General features: G+C 39.4%; 1 protein-coding gene across 1 annotated transcript; it reads right to left on the bottom strand.

Moving 5' to 3' along the window:
• Positions 1-9,757: 9,757 nt before the first annotated feature.
• On the bottom strand, positions 9,758-18,520 carry LOC129258747 (sine oculis-binding protein homolog A-like). The gene is made up of 4 exons (XM_054896974.2): positions 18,271-18,520; positions 16,236-16,347; positions 15,184-15,342; positions 9,758-13,005 (listed from the first exon to the last, which is right to left on the bottom strand). Exons 1-4 carry the CDS (start codon positions 18,352-18,354, stop codon positions 11,030-11,032), a joined length of 2,331 nt encoding a protein of 776 aa, XP_054752949.2. The 5' UTR covers positions 18,355-18,520; the 3' UTR covers positions 9,758-11,029.
• Positions 18,521-19,158: the final 638 nt, after the last annotated feature.

Here is a 19,158-nt window from a genome sequence, read left to right as displayed (position 1 = left end):
TGTGCATAGGTGTATGTCCGGTTCCACAACATTTGCTCTGGCGACAATTGCTCCGCTCTAAATTCCAAACACTAAACCGAATGACCAACTTCAACCCTGGGTTTAACACTATACCCTACTCCAAACCCAACATAAAACCCTACTGCAACCCTAAATCTTAAGACAAAATTAGGCCGGGAGAAATTGTCACAGGAGTAAATGTCGCAGGAGCAAATGTCGTGTGACTGTACGTTCTGGAGGGTGGCTGCCAGAGGGTACCAGAGGTTGGTAATCCTTTGGGTGTTCATCGGGGGGGGGGGGGGGGGGGGGTAGTTACCGTACATTTACAAATCTTTACTGTGGCTTCGAAAGCAGAACACACAGATACAACAAACTCAGAAGCTCTTGGTCTTGTTACATTCGCAGTGTCACTTGGTGCTTAACGTACTCTTTATTGTACACAAAGCCGATACACAAAACACCAAAAATATAATATGCACTATAATCAATAGTGTTACTTTACATATTTAACACATTAACACTATACTATACCTACACAACATATATAGTCATTACACAATGAACTAAAGAATGAACATATCTTTGGGAATTCAATGTACACGTTTTAGGAGTTGGTTGATTGAAAAATTATACAAGGTTCAAACTTTAAGATTGAACAGGAGACGGTAGTTGTGAAATTTGTGGCTGGGTCTAGATGCATTACAGTTACAGATGAGTGGGATCGCTTAAAATATGAACAATTATAGTTAATAACAGATTGTATTTTCAAAGATATCTAGCCTGCATGTCTTTCACAACATCCCTCTCCCTTTCAAAAAGAAAATACCACCCACGAAAAGAGACAAAATAGTTTTCCACTCTGAATTCAAAGTAAAATGGTATAGGAGGAATAGCAATACATCCCTGCACCGACGAGAAAGAGAGAGAAGGAGTTGTTTAGTAGGCAAGACAAAGGCTCTCTCATATAATGGAGAAATGAAAACTAATGCTGGGCGCACTTGAACAGTGTAGATTCAGTTGTTTTTCAATGCACAAATGTACTAAAGGCCTGTATAAAAAAAAAGATAAAGTAAGAATTCACAATTGATTGTAAATTTGACTGCATGCCTTGCCATCTATACAGGGTGATGAAACTGCAATCAATCGCAGAATCAATTGCAACTTTTGTGTAATAGGGCCTTAGACTTAAGCACTGAAGATTAAACAGGGAATGGAGGAAGAATGCCTCATTTCTTCTGATGATTTCATTGTACATGTAGTTATTGTACCACTCATAGAGTGCACTTATATCACAGATATTATGATTAGCATACAGATAGCTCAAAGTTGTAAAAATAAAGCCAACTATATTACATAATGTCAATGTCACTTCATCAAAAGCACAAGAACACTGGGGAATGCAAAGATACATGTAGTCTATTTTAGGCCTAAAAATTATGTTTCATAATAATATAGGGTATTTATATTGCGCACATATCCACCAATGCGTCTGTGCTATAATCTATTTGATACGTGTTTATGTACTCATATGCACTGTACATGTATGTATATTTATTTTGATTATAATGTGATGTTTTGGGGGTTTTGAATAAATAAACTTGAAACAGGCCCAAAATCGGAATATTGGGTCGGTCGTTTTTTTTTTTTTTTCTTTTCTTTTCTTCGCTGCCGCGCTGAACAAAGGAAATCATGTATGGGATGATTTATTTATGTAGTCAAACATGTCAAAACCAATATTCAAGTGTTTTTTGTAAGACAATGAATATTAATTTGAGCATCTTCTTGGTCAAAACTTGACATTTCCTCACAATAACATTGTTACTGTATATTTTGGGTCTGCTGAAAAAAAAAGAGACCCTGTTTTACATTCAATGGCAAAATAACATTTTTTTAGCATTGTAGTTGGGTGAAGAATATGTATATCATATTCCAAGGAAATTTTTTAAGATATGTAATGTTTTAGTACAAGCTATACAAATGAATATTTATTTTGATGAGCGGCCACATGTACTTTGTCATACAGATTTATCTTGGCTCTGATTTGACCCTATAAAAATCACAATAACCTCTTGAACAAAGCAAAAGATATTGTAGCAAATGACCAATTTCTATGTACACATATACATGTAGCAACATTTTTCTTTTCCAATTAAAATAAATTTAAACTTCATTTCGTATTTGATTGTCATCTCTTCATACTTCACACACAAATCCATCAGATTTTACTCTTCCCCAAAACGCAAATCAATTTCTTAACAATTCATTAAATACATGTTGCAATCAAGCTCAAAATTCCATGATTAAGGAGCAATTTTTAAAGTAGTACTGAAGCAAATATCAATCCAACCTTTAAAGGTCAATGAATATTCTCAATATTCTCAAAATCGGTCCCAAAGATCAATACCTTCAAGTCAGTGGTCGATCCAGGAGTTTGAAATAGAGACAGTTTTCTCGAATATTTTTTTTTCCATTTAGGCGATTCTCAAAAATTTAATATAGAAGGGGGCACAAGTCATGGGGCCCCTTATGACCCAATCCGGGATGTGCCTTTCCAAACCATAGGCCTATTAATTCAATGTTGTCAATGTACATTTCAATACTCTCAAACTGTCGAGAGGGCACATGTCATCAGTGGCGGCGGAAGCCAAACAATTTAGGGGGGGACCACCAAAAAAAAAAAAAAGGTTATCAACCAAAATTTTAGGGGGGGACCAACAAAAATTTTTGACAAGCAAAAAAAAAAAAAAAAAAAAAAGGTTATCAACTAAAAATTTAGGGGGGATCGTCCCCCCACGCCAAATTTAGGGGGGGACAGGTCCCCCCTCCCCCCTCCCCCCCCCCCCCCCCGCTTCCGCCGCCTATGCATGTCATGGCCCCTTGCCTGGATTGGTGCTGTGTGAATAGTATCACTTCAATCCTAAAATCCAAGCTTGAATTTACTGGAACTTCTGGCACTGAAATATTTCTGCAAGCCTAGCGGATGGATGGACAGACACCAAAACCATGCCATAGACAGTTTCCCCCAACCTTTCCTTTGTTGGGACTAACAATAAAAACTAATTAGTAACACATTGCCTACTGGAACCAGCTCATCCATGTACAAAGCCTATGCAAATGACAGAATTCAGTAGTCAACAAGTTAACCGATTATCTACTGGAACCAGGTGATCCCTGTACAAAGCCTATGGGAATTACACCGGGGGGGGGGGGACAGTCAAATATATTGCTGTACACACGCGTGACCGAAGAAACGCGTTGAAAGGGTTTTTTTAGATTTGGACAGGGGCCTCACATGCACTCGTTAAGGGTATCAAAAACACCGATTAAAAAAAAGGGATGGTTTCGAAAGACTGGTCATTGGTCAATCGCGTGGTCAAAACGTATTTAGGGTATTTTTTTTCTAAAGCTTTTTTTTAAAGACTAGCCAAACATATGTTTTTTCCCCAAGCTCTTACCCCGGAGCTTTTTAATTCCTCCTCGTTTCTGAAAAGTGTTTGGGTTCTTCCTGATTGTTGGATTTTAACCCTATACTGGGGGGCATGCAATACCCATGAATATAGCTTTGTCTATAGCTTACTGTTAGTAGACAAAACTTGTTTAGGGGTCATATTCTGGCGACAATTTGTTTAGGGGCCAAAATGTGTAAAAGAAGCCCGCAAAAAACTTGTTTAGGGGGTTATTTTGCACAGAGAAAAACTCGTTTAGGGGGTGTTTGGAAATGATTTGGTCATGCGTGTGTACAGCAATACATTTGACTGCCCCCCCCCCCCCCGGAATAACAGAATTCAGTAGTCAACAGCTTAACCCATCGCCTACTTGAACTGGATGATTCCTGTTCAAAGCTATGGGAATCACAGAATTCAGAAGTCAACAGATTAACCCATTGCCTACTGGAACCGGACGATTCCTGTTCAAAGCATATGGGAATTACACAATTCAGAATTCAACTTGTTAAGGACCAGTTTATGACATTGGATTATTCGTTATTAAAGGGGTCAGTCAGACTACATTGTAGTCAAACAAATCTCAAACACCACAGCAGCATGCTACAATGTACATGTAGATTCCTGTTCATATGAATGACAAATACTGTGTATTAAAGCGAGGATATAAACACATATTACATGACTACTTGAAATACATTTCCTAACAAAAATACAACACAATGTTAAAAAATCTCGTGTCATAAATGATGCATACAAAATGCCCACAAAGAAAATATATATAGCACAAATACTGCTGACAAGTGAATATATCATCTGTTATACAAATATAAATATCTGACTCGAATACATTTACAATGCCCATGGGCTTATGTATATCTTTCTTCTTGATATATATGTGATACAAAAATATTGGTGCTTACATGTACATGTAAGAGTAATAATCCAAGTACATTAACTTGTACGTATGTGACAAAGAAAAATATATCTTTTACAGGACATAGGGGATTTCAAGTTCGATGTTGTTGTTGGAAGCACAATTTGGATTGCGCTTCCTAGCTCCAAAACCTATTCTGAGTTTACACAAATAATCCATATCACAATATTGACAGCTTAACACCTAGTGGGTGACCTTTCAGGACTATCTTCATTTTTTGGTTGGTGTTATGCTCATAATGTAAAAATTGGCATAACACCAATACCAAAAGGTCAACACTGAACTTGAAATCACCCATAACACATGTGAAATCCTTTTTCCTTTACACTTTGCAACATTCATAATATACACTATTGAACGATTTGAATTACTACAAGTTCTAAATTCTGGATATACTATGTATGTTTCATATGAACATGTACATATTGAAGGTCGAGAAACTTGACACAACACACTTTTTGGCCATTTTGGTAACTACACGTAAAACCTACAGATTATGAAAACAATGTAAAACTTAACCTAAATCTAAGTTTCTATTGCCTTACAGCAAAACTAAACTGGACATCTCATGTCATCTACCTGATAAAAAATGTATCATTAAACATCAATAGTTTGCATCAAAATCTTGTTTTTAGTTCACCCTTTTTGTTTGTTGACCCTAAGTGTGTACCCTTTCCTTCAATAGCGAGTTTTTTTACCCTGCGACGCATGACAGATTCAAGAACACAGAAAACGTAATAAAAATACATGTCCAATGACAATGAACAGCTGGGAGGTCTCTGTACTGAGTTTCTGAGCTGACAATATTTGATTCATCAATTTTTGACAAAGGCTTCTTGGTTGCCCGTTATCATGAAAGGCATTTTTGACAATACATTTTATATGTTCTTGAATCCGTCGTGCATCGTGGAGCAAAACTCCCTACACTGCAAAAACTCCGGTGTGGATTTAACACCAGCCCGGAATCTTTATATGTCCACACAGAGAAGTATTGGAACAACACCAGTTTGGAATCAAACTGATGCTGTTTAATATTAATTGGTGTTGTATAAACACCTTTCTGGTGTTAGGCCAAAACGAAACTGGTGTTGTTTAACACTTCTCTGGTGTGGACATATATAGATTCTGGGCTGGTGTTAAATCAACAACAGAGTTTTTGCAGTGTAATCTCTCTTTGAGGCACCTTGGTCAAAGTTAGAGCCACATCTTGCATCTTTTTATCTCTACTCCTTACATTCATCAAAGCCACATGTACATGTAGCGGAGCTCGGTGACGATGTGCATCTGCCCATCGTTTTGCATGTGATGAATGCAAGCATGAGCAATGAATAGACGCTTACTGCATGGATTCCTGCACGAGCTCCCGCAAAGTCCCACATGTACATGTATTAAGTAGCACTAACATAATTTATAATAAATGAACAATTTAACAGACATGATTGAAACCATTGCAGCACACTAAAATATAACAATTTTTTTTTGCCGACTTTCGTTTTTAGTGAAAAATAGTACATCAAACGTAAAACACTTGCTACGACATCAATGCAAGACTGTATAAAAATCAATATACACATGATAAAATCTAGTAAATGTATTTTGAGATATTTTTTGTTACATAAGACCCAAATCTATCCACTGATCTATATGAAAACTCCCCATCCCTCTGCATTTTTGGGCCCATTTCACATGAGCCACTTTTTATCAATCTACATGTACAGTGCAACGGATACCAATTGGAGGAAAAATACTAAGCCCAGATCAGGACTTCAAACAAGTTTATCTTCTCTTAGCACTTCCTTCTCTAGGACGTGTGATATTTCACTGACATGTTTGTATCCAGTGACATATATGTACCACACTGCAGGGGTGGATCCAGGATTTTCCAAAGGGGGGGGGCACATTTTCCCCGAGGAAAATTTTGACAAGCAAAAAAAAGAAAGAAAACAAGTTTTCAAAAAGAAATAAGGACATTTCGTCCACAAACAAATTTGATAAGCCCCCCCCAAAAAGGGTTTTCAAAAAGAAATAACAACATTTCATCCACAAAATTTTTTTTGCAAGCGGGGGGGGGGGCACACTTCTGTTTTAACAGCATTTTTACATTACAAATTGTAATTGTCCCTCTCAAATAGGGGGGAGCACGGGCCGGCTTTGCCCCCCCCCTGGATCCACCAGTGCTACTATTGCTACTTTGAGTTTGCCTTTCAATCTGAGGGACATGGGTTTGATTCCCAGCCATGGCGTGTTTTCCTTCGGCAAGAAATTTGCCCACATTGCGCTGCACTCAACCCAGGTGAGGTGAATGGGTACCCGGCAGGATGAAATTTCTTTAATGCTTGAGCTCCTAGGCAGCCCAGCTAAAGCCGTGGTAATAATAATAGCAGGGCCCGCTGGGGAACCGTTTTCTGAACTAAAGTGGCTACCCTGGGTAAATATACCACTATTATTATTATAATTATTGGTTATTATATAAATAACTGGCAGAGGACCTGGGTTTATTGTAACTTCTCTATTTGATTATGAAATAAAGATGATTTATATATACAATGCATCGAGAACCACATCTACATTAAGCAAAAATCAAATGACCATTCTTTAATCACAATTTTTTTTTTCTTAATGCCAACACTGTACATGTAGGTAGCAGATGTGACGTGATAGCTGTGAACAGAAAAGCAATATGATCTTTATTGGTGTCCTCCTACACTACAAGTACCTATTCTTTTTTTTAATCAAGGGTAGATGGTCATCAATTACATAATATCAGAGTATGAGAGCCCACTATCCAAAGATCAAATGGAGCTCAATATAATTTAAAATAATACTTGCCTAATTATGGATTAAAACAATTTGGGGATGATCATGGCTTCATATTTTCAGTATATCACCCATTATCAAATTTCAAAGGTCAAATTGAGGTCATGATATCTCAAACAGTGGACATTTTTTAGTGACGGTCATCCGAGGCCTAATTGGGATTTTTTGAAATTCTTTTTATAGCTCATGACTTGTATACGTATGACGTGTATATATATATAAATGTGTGAAATTATACATGTAAAACAGCTTTGGCAACTCTTTTATATAAATATTTTGTAAAAGAAATGGATGAAGAGAACAATGGTAGGCGTAGCTTAAATCAAGATTCCCCACCCGACAAAGGAAATTATAATTGGTATAGTGTCGAAAATCTGTCTATCTGATGGTCAATCGGATCTGGGTCGCCCTAGCCACTAACCCGTCTCTGTGGTCTAGTGGTTAAGGCACCGGCGTTCAAAGCTGGGGGCCCGGGTTCGTTCCCGGCAGAGACATTTTTTCGGCATTACCAACTTTTCCAAAGGGCAGATAGCTCTGGGGAATCTTGATTTAAGCTATGCCTACCATTGTTCTCTTCATCCATTTCTTTCACAAAATATGTATATATATACAGTAATTCCAATAACAAGTTGAAATAGTAATACTAATACTTACAAGTGAGAATGTTGGCAAGAATAATGCTGGTAAATGGTTAAAAAAAAAGTGATAACTCTGATCTCAAAGAAGGTTATCTATCAAGAAATCACACAATCTACCGAATGATGTTATGATTTTCAGCTTGAAATTACATGTAAATTCAAATACATTTTCCACAGAGTAAAAAAAAGAGAGAGGTACATACGGTACATGTACACTATCCCTATTCCCAATGCAAAAAAGTGACTTAAGGCCACCGCACACCTTACGACTGTTCGCGATCTGGTTTTGGAACAAATCGCATTTTGCTCATTTTCTGAAAATGTGAATGGAACATATCATTTTATTTGAGGTCAAAATTAATTGAAAGAATACTAATATAACCATTTTGAAAGATTGCAAGCCTTTATTTTGGAGTAAAGGCCAAATTAGTCTCAAATCGTACGACTGCTATGACGTAATTACGACTAGATATTAAATTTGCTTTTATTCTAAAAAGGATGATAGCATAGTCACAGATTTGAACATAGGTATTCGTACGATGATTTAGAACTTTACACAGTAAGATATTCCAAGTCTCAATATTAGCATCAAATTCTAATTCATTTTATTCTGAAATCGGGTCGCAGACCAATCGTAAGGTGTGCGGTCGCCTTTAATTGTAGGTGGGGATCATGATCCGATCGTCAAAAACAGTACTTTTATTATATAAAGATAATTCTGTATACTTTGGATTCCTATATGATATGTTGAACAAATACGATTACCTCTAAAAAGTCACTTGGGAGAAGATGAAAATAATAATAATTAAGGACAAGCTGGGCCTAACCTTATTGGCCTGAATGCTTCGATTGTACCATGGAGCTATTAACACATAGTAGCTCCATGATTGTATTATCCATTGTTCCATGGAACTAACCCTGGACTATATTGCTTTCTTGCACATAATTATGCTTATTTCATTGCTTACACTATAAAAGAAGTCCAATTATAAATGCAAGCCTTCGGTAACGGGCCGTAAATTCATGCTTGAATGAAGCATGGTGATACATGTACAAGAAATCTGCACGGTCCAGTTTCATACCATGGTACAATATACAAATAGTGAGATTTCGCACGAGGTGAAAGAAAGATGCTCTATTCAACGAGGCGTTAGCCGAGTTGAATAGAGTGTTTCTTTCTTTCACCGAATGCGAAATCTCACACCATTGCACGAATAAGAATATTCGCTATTTGTGTTGGACAACGCCACAGAATTTAGCGAAAATATGAAAAAACAAAGAGTTTATCCCTATAGTAATCTATGAAAAGGGAGCAAAAATACCGAAAGCAGAAAGCAAAATCCCACAAGCGCACATGACCTTGGGCAGCCTTGCGCATTTCGCCAGCTGGCTTATACGCGTATTGTTCATTTTTATCGAGCGCAATGAATTAAATCGTATTGTGACGTCACCTCCTAAAGCCGTGCAACGGTACACTTTGGATGGTATGTCTTTTGTGCAACGGTACGAATATTTGACATTCAGCCTCCCATTTGCTCGCGTACAACAAGCTAAGTAGGTGTTGTACAATTTGAAACCTCTGTTGGGAATATGGAACATTGTATTTTCTGATCTCATTATCGAATACCTATGTTACCTAATTGCCTCTGTCCTTGTTCTCTAACAGCTTTAAAGAAAAAAAAATGACTGCCAGTGGATCTGTTAATTATGCAAAGACATCTACCTGCATGGATTCTGACACTTTTCACTTTCTGATAATTTTCCTGCATTTCTTACTATCCCTACGCCCTTCTTTCTCAGAAAGGCAGGGTGAACTGCTGCGTATAATGTATGTCCAATATGTTGGAATACATTTTGCATTTTATAAAGTCACATTCATAAAATAATAAAGACTGTTTGAGAACACCGTAGGGACTGATTTTGCTGCTGATGAGTGCTAAAATTTGAAGCAAATTTGGTTGATGGTAGGTAATAAACATGCTGTTTTATGTACAAGTATGTAACACAAAAGTAATTTGTGAATCAATGTGGTGGGAAAAAATATCAAATGTCAATGTAAAGCAAGCAATAAGCATGACTCACCTCACTTTAACCAATAAACGATAACTAAGTCAAACACAGCAACTAACTGGTTCTTAACAGTTTTGAATATACACGTAGGAACCCCAAGGAATCTCTGATTACAATTGTTACTTGGGGTAATGTCCCCAGCTCTTATCTACTGACATATATGCCTGGTGTGAGGATATCTGATTTGGAACCATACACAATGGCAAAAGACTGCACATGACATCACATTGGTGTTCTATAACACGAGAAAAGACTGTGCACATCAAATTCAAGCTATTTTTTTTTCTTTTTGCTGTGGTGCTTGAATGCAAACATTTTTTTAACACAAACATCTTCCATATCCAATGTCTGCTCAGAACTTTGGCAGTGGATGACGAACACAAAACAATTTAAGAACTGCCATGTGAGTTAAACTATGTGTGTGTGCGTTCTTATAGCAGTAGCTGGAATTTTGGAAGTCCTTTATCACCTTGATTGTCTTTTATTTCCGGTATTAATCCCATCTAGGCCGGGATATTTTGGGAGTTCATAAGGCCGGGGGGGGGGGGGGGGGGGGCCTCCCAGGCCCCCCCTAGAGATCTCGGCCATCAACCGCGCGATCGCGCCGAAAATTGGCACGCGGGTTGTCTGCTACCCGGGTGATGCAAAATTGGTCTCAAAAGTTGCGCAAGACTTGAAAGTCAAAAGTCAGCGAGCGGCGGGTTCAAAATATTTTGTGCGGCGAAAAAATTGCGCAAATTGTTGAGGGGGAGGGCCTCCGATGCCCCCCCCCCCCCCGGCCTAGATACGTTTAAAGGGCAATAGACATTTAACCTGTCATTCATGTTACCTACATGTACATGCAGAATTCGGCATCAGTGATCACAATGTGTCTCAAGAAAAAAAACGAAAGAAGGGTATGCTGAAAATAATCACAATGACATTTGCAATATTGATTACAAGATCATTAAACATCAACGAATCATCGATTTTGATTTTCTTGTGACAAGCTGTTCAGATTCACACTAATAAACGAATTGGAGACAAACATTGAATGAATTGTGCAAGGTGAAAGGCACAGCTACACGTAGCTACACAGGTGGATCTGAAAGCAAAGGACCACTTAGAAATACTGCAGCTCTAGGTTAGTCAATCTGGTTTTGACTACCAAGGCATCTCCTCTTGATGGCAGGCTGCAAACCTGAATCGTCCATCTGCAGAGACCCACCACCGTCAGCACAAATTTGAGGGTCAATATGCTCTGAGGAATCACTGGTATCAGCAAGCTTCTCAAGGCTTGTATGAGAGCTGATGGCTTCCATTTCATGGTGGTGACCACTGTCCGAGTCTTCCTGGAGGCGACTCATGCTCTGGCTCCTGCGCAGTTGATCCTCCTCAGGGTATCGACCAACGTCTGTCAGGTTAAGTGCTGACTGGGACAGCCGACGGGTGAGGTGGCAGCGGAGTGCTTCTCGAACGCTTGGAGACAGCTCACCTGCCCCTTTGGTGGGTAGGGCAGAGTGGCTGGCTCTGGTGGAGAGTCCGTGAGAATCTGCAGTTAGTTCCCGGTTTCCGGGAGAGCCATGCAGGTGGGGATTGAAGCCGCGTTTCTCGCCCAGGAAGTCGGTGAGAGCAGAGAGGGTGTTGTAGCGGCCAAAGCTGAGGTCCATGCTGGCACTCCTCTGCAGGCACTTGTGGCGCAGCATGCGTGAGTTGATGGAGCGGTGCATAGCTTCTACCGTGGCTGTACTGATGTGAGATGGGTGCCGTTGAGGTTGAAGTCTCAATCTGGACTCCAAGGCCTCACTGGCAGAAGAGGAGGAGGGGATGGTGAGAGATGTCTGCATGCTGCTGGATAACATGGCTTCCATGGAGTGGCCATCAGTACTGTTACTTACATTATCCCGCAAATCTGCTTGGTGACTGCGGTAGGGCACAAAGGCCCCAGTACTGCTTGATGATGGTAAATGGGAGCTCCCATTAGTGAACATGTCAGATATCCTCTTCTTCGATTTCCTCTCCTGCTGCTCATCATGATCATAGGAGGTTGTCGCTTCCTGTTCAGTGTCCGCAGTGTTCTCTTTGATCTTTGCCATTGCAGCTTCATAAGCCTCTCTACACACAGGAATGGGAATGGGAATCGGGACAGGAATGGGTATAAAGACAGGATGTGGGACCATGACAGTCACAGGAGGCAGGACAGAATTTCCTCTTGGAGTTGAAGTACTACTTTGTGTGTCTTTTCGGGGCTTTTGGTTAGTGAATGGTGCATTGTTGCTGGCAGATGAAGTCACAGTGCTACTTGGTAAGGTAGCACTGTTGCTTTGTGGTTTTGGTCGGATCTTCTTGAAACTGGACACACCTTGGACCCCTTGAAGATTACTCCACTGCTGCGGATTGAGACGCCCAGTCACTTTACGTGAGCCAGACGCTGAGGATTGATTAAGCCCTTGCACCAAATTTAAAGGCACACCTCCAGACCCAACTACCTGGACAACTGGCATTTTGGGAACAACCTGGCGGAAGGACATTGCCGGAGGTACGACAGTCTGCACCCCAAAGACTCCACTTGGCCTGAGTTGAGGCATACCCATCATGGACTGTGAAGAACTGGAATTCGTCTGGAACACCCCAGACAGAGGAATGTTGGAGGGGCTGGGTTGGGAATCGTGAAACGCAGCATCCTGCGAGACAGTATCTGGGCTGTTCCGTTCTGATAAACTCTGCTGCTGCAAGGTGGGCGACACTGGCACGGACCCGTTGCTCTTGCTTCCACTACTGGTCGCAGCTTTGGCCACTTTACGTCTCACGCTGGGACCATCCTTGTAGTAGGAATCCATCTTGTACTGGTTCATGCACTTCGAGGAACAGAACTGTAACCTCCTTTCTCCATCGATCAAGTAGATGTAATCCTGGTGGCGCGTGTGGCGACACCAGTCGCATACCTTGTTCCGCTTGAAGTATGCCCTCCTACAAGACGCGAAGCAGCGTTCACTGCAGAACGCTTTGGACTCAGTCTGCGTGTTGAGAGTGTAATGCTTGAAGCCGGGACTCTTGCACCAAGCACAGGTAATATGGTCTCTGTTGCTGCACTTGCCATCTTGAAGAGCTTCAAGCAACTCTGTTCAGAAAGAAGACAGAAAATGATAATTTTACTAGTAATGTACAGACATATTATCGCAGATCTATACTGCCCTTCTTCAAAAACTGGAAGAAAGCATCAACAAAAGTGCAATATCCTGTGCAGTACCAGTCACAATTCTTTGACTACCTGTTTACCCGTTTCAACCAGGAACAATAGGTTCAGAGGACCGAATCTATTGTTCTCTGGTTGAAAGAGGTAGTCAAAGAATTGTGACTGGTAGTCAAGCCATGAAATAAGCGGGCGCTGAGCGCAAATTCGCGCTCATAAAGCCATCAATTGCGCCCATAAAGCCCCAAAATCATCAAAATTTTGACGACAGGGCGCAAATATTTTCCAGGTAATTGCGCCCGCCGTGAGTGAGCAGTGAAGCCATATCATACATGTAATTTAAATATCTGTAAAGCCAATATCAAGTAACTTTCAATTTACGATTAAACACAGTTTAAAATTGCCAAGTGCGTCTTTTTTCTGTACAATAAAAAGTGAGCTACGTCCGTCTTTTTTTTTCTGTAATACATGTGCGCGCGTGCTTCCGGTAGCGGATTTTCCATACTTCACCATGTGCAATTTCTAATGCACACATTTCCATTTGGGATATCACAATTCTGCGATATAGCAATTCGAATTGCACAGGAGATAAATCCCTGTTCACAGTACATACGATGTGCGAGTCTTTTATCCTCACAGTTGCCGACTTTGCTTGTCAAAACGGAGCCTTAATAATCCAAAATCACTTAGCTTATAGTTGTGAATTGTAGCTTTTTAATTTCTTTCCTGGAGAGGGGTAAATATCAGACAATAAATCATCAAACAAGCCTCCATTTAAAAAAAAAATAGGAGGACGCCGTGCACTTGAGTGTGGAGTTAGGTAGCCAGTTTGAGCTCATGTTCTCTGCCAGAGCTCTGGGTGAGAATTCTATCAGTAATGGCCTAAGTGATGGTGATTTTCCGTTTCAGATAGAGTTTAGATTTCATGTTAAGTTTTGAAAACTGTCAAAAATCTTTATGATTTCTTCATTGTGATGAATATTTAAGTTATTAATGAATACATTTTCACCGAATTTAGACTCTCCCAGAATGAAAGGCATTTTCTGTGGAGATCTGCGTTTTCAAATAACTTGTGAAAAACTTAAGGTACGTGAACCTACAATACATGTACATAGCCTGTGGCTATGTGCTGGAATTTGAATAGACTGAGTTAGATATTGATTTCATTTCTGTATTTCTTTAAAATAATTTATATGCAATCCTAGTGCACCTCACAGTCACAATCACACACAAACACTCACCCACACCCGTGATTCTAACCATGAAAAAAAAACTTAAATTTTTTTTTCTTTTCTAAATTTATTATTATTTGATCTGAATTCTCTCTTTCTCCATCTCTCTCTCTTTTTTTATATTTTTATTTTATTCATTTATTTAGATTTTTTTTTTGGGGGGGGGTCATTGATCGTGGTTCATTAAAGATGAAAAATAAATAAGCCCATGTGTGTGTGGTTGTAAAGGGGATGTGGAGTGAGGGTGTCAAAACACACTTAAACATTTAAATCTGATTTCTTTTAAATGTTTGAATAAGCCTAATACTTAGCATATGCTATTCATGTACTAATTAAAAAATTGCAGGAGCTGCGCTTTATACTATAAACAAATTTGCGGTATAGTTCACCGTTATATATATTTTTAAAAAATTGCCCCCAGTTCCAGAAAATTGCCCCCGGTTCCTGTAAAAAGCCTGTGAGCCGGGGGCAATTAAAAAAAAAATTGCCCCCGGCTCACAGGAGCTTATTTCAAGGCTTGCTGGTAGTGTAAAAGAGCAAAATGTGTTGGTCATCTACACCAATGCATTAGCAGGATGGTTAATCAGCCATTCATTTGTCACATAGCAGGATCATTGTTTTTCACTTAGAGCTTGTCGATATTTGATTTCAATGTTACTAAATTTTCGTGCAAACCCTTCACTCAAGGATAAGGGTCTGAATGTGCAACCTATAAAGCCTTGTGTACTGAAGACCCTGAAGCAGTATTTGTGCTAGTCTTCGCATGGAGACCCACTTGTTGATCAAGGTTTCAATCAGGGTCTCTGCCTGCAGACTAGGCGGAGGGTACCAAAACTCAAAATAGGTTTTAATTCAGGCCTGTAATGCGCTTTACCTGTGTTGTCTTGTGAGCTACTCGGTGAGACAGGTTCTTCTTCAGCGGACTGTGGATCAGAACCGGACACCGGTGTGACGTTCCCCGAAACAGAACACTCACTTGCCGCATCGCCTTTGCTGGAGTGTGCCATGAGCAGCCGCTTCCGAAGACCGCGCTCTTTCAAATCAAAAAAAAAAAAAAGGAATGATGAAAGATTGAATATTAAGAAAATGAATTAAGCATCTACAATTTTTAGCATGGAAATATAATCACACAGGGGATTGATGCAAATTAACCTACAAAATACATTGTACCTTGGAAAACTATTTTTTTTTAATAGAGGAGAAAAACCCTGAAACTCCCTTCAAGACCAATTTAAACTGTAAGACTACATGCATGTAAAACTTAAGCTTGTGCCTTGTTGAGTTTAAAATCAATTCAATCAAAAACTAGTTTAGGAATGAAGACAGGATGAATAACAAGAAAATAAAATGCAGTGTCTAATTTTTTTAGAAGGGTAATTTAATAACAGGGGCTTGAGGCCAATTAACCTCCAAAATACATTGTACCTTGGAAAACTTTGAAAAAATAGAGGGGAAAAGTCCTGAAACTCCCTTCAAGACCAATTTAAACAGTAACAGTATGTAATACTGTGGCTGGTACCTGGTGAGTTTAAGATTATTAAATCAAAAATTAGTTTTTGCCTGTTGGTTGGGTTTATCATACATGCTTGACAGGGTGTGAATACTATGCGGGTATTGGAGGGATTTAGTCTGCTGTGCAAACCCTTCACTGAATGAGAGTGGTCTGAATATGCAGCCTAAAATGACATGTGTACAGAAGGTCCCTCCTGCATTTGAAACTGCAGATTATACCAGTGCTAGTCTTGTGTGAAGACCTTCTTGTTGATCAGGATTTCAATAAGGGTCTGTACCTGCAGACTAAAGAGGGACTAAGGGTCATTTTATCCACTTTCTGGGAACAGGTGGACCGTGCAGAGCATGAATGTGAATAATTTATTGAACATCTTATTGGTCATTTTAATCATAAATTTTTCTAGATATACACACCTTCTTTGGGGTACTTTGGCGCTAGCTGCATATTCTGGGTAACACCATGTTCCACCTTCTCGTTGTAACCGTAAATCGCCAGCAATTCGTTCATTGTATCCTCTGCATAGTCCTGTAAGAAAGATTTTTTATGATAGAGAAAGGTCAAGTTAAACACTGGTCAAGTATTCTCATTGGTTAAGAATGTAGCCACATGAACTCCCTCAGACAATGAATGCACACATTGATTTTGAAAGTAGGATTTTTTTTTTTTATGTTGAATGGCAGATTTATAAACAATGATAAAAAAAGGTGTAAATTATTGGGTTTGAAAGCAATGTGCATGACTTCATTAGTCAAATATCAACTCCCTCCCCACAACTACATGTACAGGGACCCGAACTGGCAGGGGACTTGCATGCATAAGATACATGAACATACTCTGCACACACAGTAGATCCAGGTTGCTCCTCAAAAAATATTTCAGGGGTTAAATTCAGGGGTAAAATCCATGATTTTGACTTCCAGAGATTCTTATAACCCTTGCTAATTATGGACTCCAAAAGATCGATGACCAAAAAATCTCTTAGGGGAAGTGACTTCCGCCAGAAATATCACCGCCGAGATCGCACATGTTCAATCTATCGCAAAAAAATCTGCAATGGCCGCCGCAGGGGTTCCCTACGGCACGAAATTTGACACCCTTCCAAATATGGCACGATCCCAAACATCGGACATATTGGCCGATTTAATTGGAAATGCGTGCTTGCTTTTCATTACAAAGTCGCGCGCAGCTGAGCGAAGATGTCTGATGTTCAGAGCCGAAAGAGATCCGTTTGGTAAGTAAATTATAATTATTTACCAATTTCTATATCAAAATTAATATTTAAACTCGGCATTCGCGCAGCTAAAATAAAATTACCAACAATTCAGCAATTATTTTGGGGTCTAGAGCACGATTTTAATCGCCGAACTTGATCGCGGCGCACAGCTCTACACGTCCGATAATTGGAAACTGCATCCGATTTTTGGCAAAAACAAGCTTAAGTTCGGGTAGATTCAGTTTACCACAATTTTTTTCCCCTTTTTTTTCTGACATTAATTTTAGGGTCAACATTTGTACTACGGAAATAAACATGATTTTAATTTGATTCAATCAACGATTGTATTTCTGTTTTGGTCCAATTATGCGTAAGTGTGCGATATTTGGGCACTTTACTCTATATTTTCTCTCAAATTTTGATGAGATTTAATTTCTTGGCACACTTACTCTTGACTGCTTGAGAATTAACCCAGGGAGCTCCGGCCCGCTGCGCGGGCCGGAGCCCAGGGGCTTACCGTGTATTTGACCATACTCACGGGACTAGCGTGATTTATGGTCTAAATATTTCTCCAAATGAATTGTGAAAACAGAAATTATGCACTTACCACGATTATATGGATGAAGGTCTAATGAGTGGCAGTTTCCTGACATCGAGGCACAGACTGGAACTTCAAAAAAACGAAAAGTTCTCTCCTTCTACCCCCGTCTCGATCGGCCATTTTTGTTATGAATCGTAACAAAATGGCCGATCGAGACTGGGGTAGAAGGAGAAAACTTTTCGTTTTTTTGAAGTTCCAGTCTGTGCCTCGATGTCAGGAAACTGCCACTCGTTAGACCTTCATCCATATAATCGTGGTAAGTGCATAATTTCTGTTTTCACAATTCATTTGGAGAAATATTTAGACCATAAATCACGCTAGTCCCGTGAGTATGGTCAAATACACGGTAAGCTCCTGCCCGCTGCGCGGGCGAGAGTTCCCTGGGTTACTTGATTGAAAATTATTGCTTTAAAGTTTAATTTATGAGGAACATAATCAACTGAAAATATTGTGGAATTTAAAAGAAAATCATGCTTTATCTCAATTTGAATTTTAGGGGCGCAAACATGGGGCCCCCTTCACCTCTCTCTTAACTGATCCCTCCACTTCTTTGGAGATTCCTGGCCAGATGGCCATGGCATTGTAATTGTAAAGGACACACCATTTGAAATACGTGGGACCGATTATTACTCACCTGTATGTCTTCGTCTGGTGGTTCCGTTTTCACTTGGATTTTAATGGCACTCCCATCAGAATCATGATCCGCCTTTTCATCCATCCTGATAGTCCGGTCTTGAGCAATTCGAGGTGATAAATGATTGTTGGATCAAAATTTCCACGTCCAGATTTGACACAGAAATATGTTATTGTTTTCTTGAAACGACGTCGGAAAAGAGACCAAAATAACTCATTGTTTGCTGCCCTCTCGAGTTCATAATCAAATCACGGTACGCCTACGCAAAAAAGTAATAATCCTGCTTGGCAACATATAGAGAGAGAGGGGACCTCGTGCAAATTGAATTCAGAGAATATCATTATATGCCTACGGAACAATTAGGCCCCCGATTTTCTTTTTTTTTTCTTTGCAAGGAAAGTAACCCAGATTACACTTGACATAACATTTTATTTTTTATGAATGTCAACTTTTTACTCGCTCAGTACCTCGATTATAGTAGGTTTCTGCCGCATCACATAATTCAGAAATTCAAAAGCATTCTAATTTGTCATGGGAGTGTATTTTCTTCGGTGAAATAAAGGATTTCTTGCACACTTTGGGTGACTTATGTGAATTTTTTTCTTATAAAAATCAAAATTATCAAAATTTATAGGGGGGGCAACTTCATGGCGGTAGAAATGTTGTTTTAATTTCCTCAGGTGCTGTCATGAGTTTGTTTACTTACAAAGCGCTTAAAGAATGCCAAGCCCGGTGCCAAGCTATAGTGATTTGATTAATCGAATGAATTATACATAATTATGCTAAGGAAAAGTTGTTCCTAATATTATAAGGCAACCTCGTCTATCTTTATCTAAAGTAACTCTAGAAGATTCTGACATCCAGGAAGATATAGACCAATACGGGGAG

Source organism: Lytechinus pictus, chromosome 4 (genome assembly GCF_037042905.1).
Source record: "Lytechinus pictus isolate F3 Inbred chromosome 4, Lp3.0, whole genome shotgun sequence".
In the NCBI taxonomy this organism is placed as follows: Eukaryota; Metazoa; Echinodermata; class Echinoidea; order Temnopleuroida; family Toxopneustidae; genus Lytechinus; species Lytechinus pictus.
Note: the sequence above shows the minus strand (reverse complement) of the source record. Positions and strands in the feature narration are given on the sequence as shown.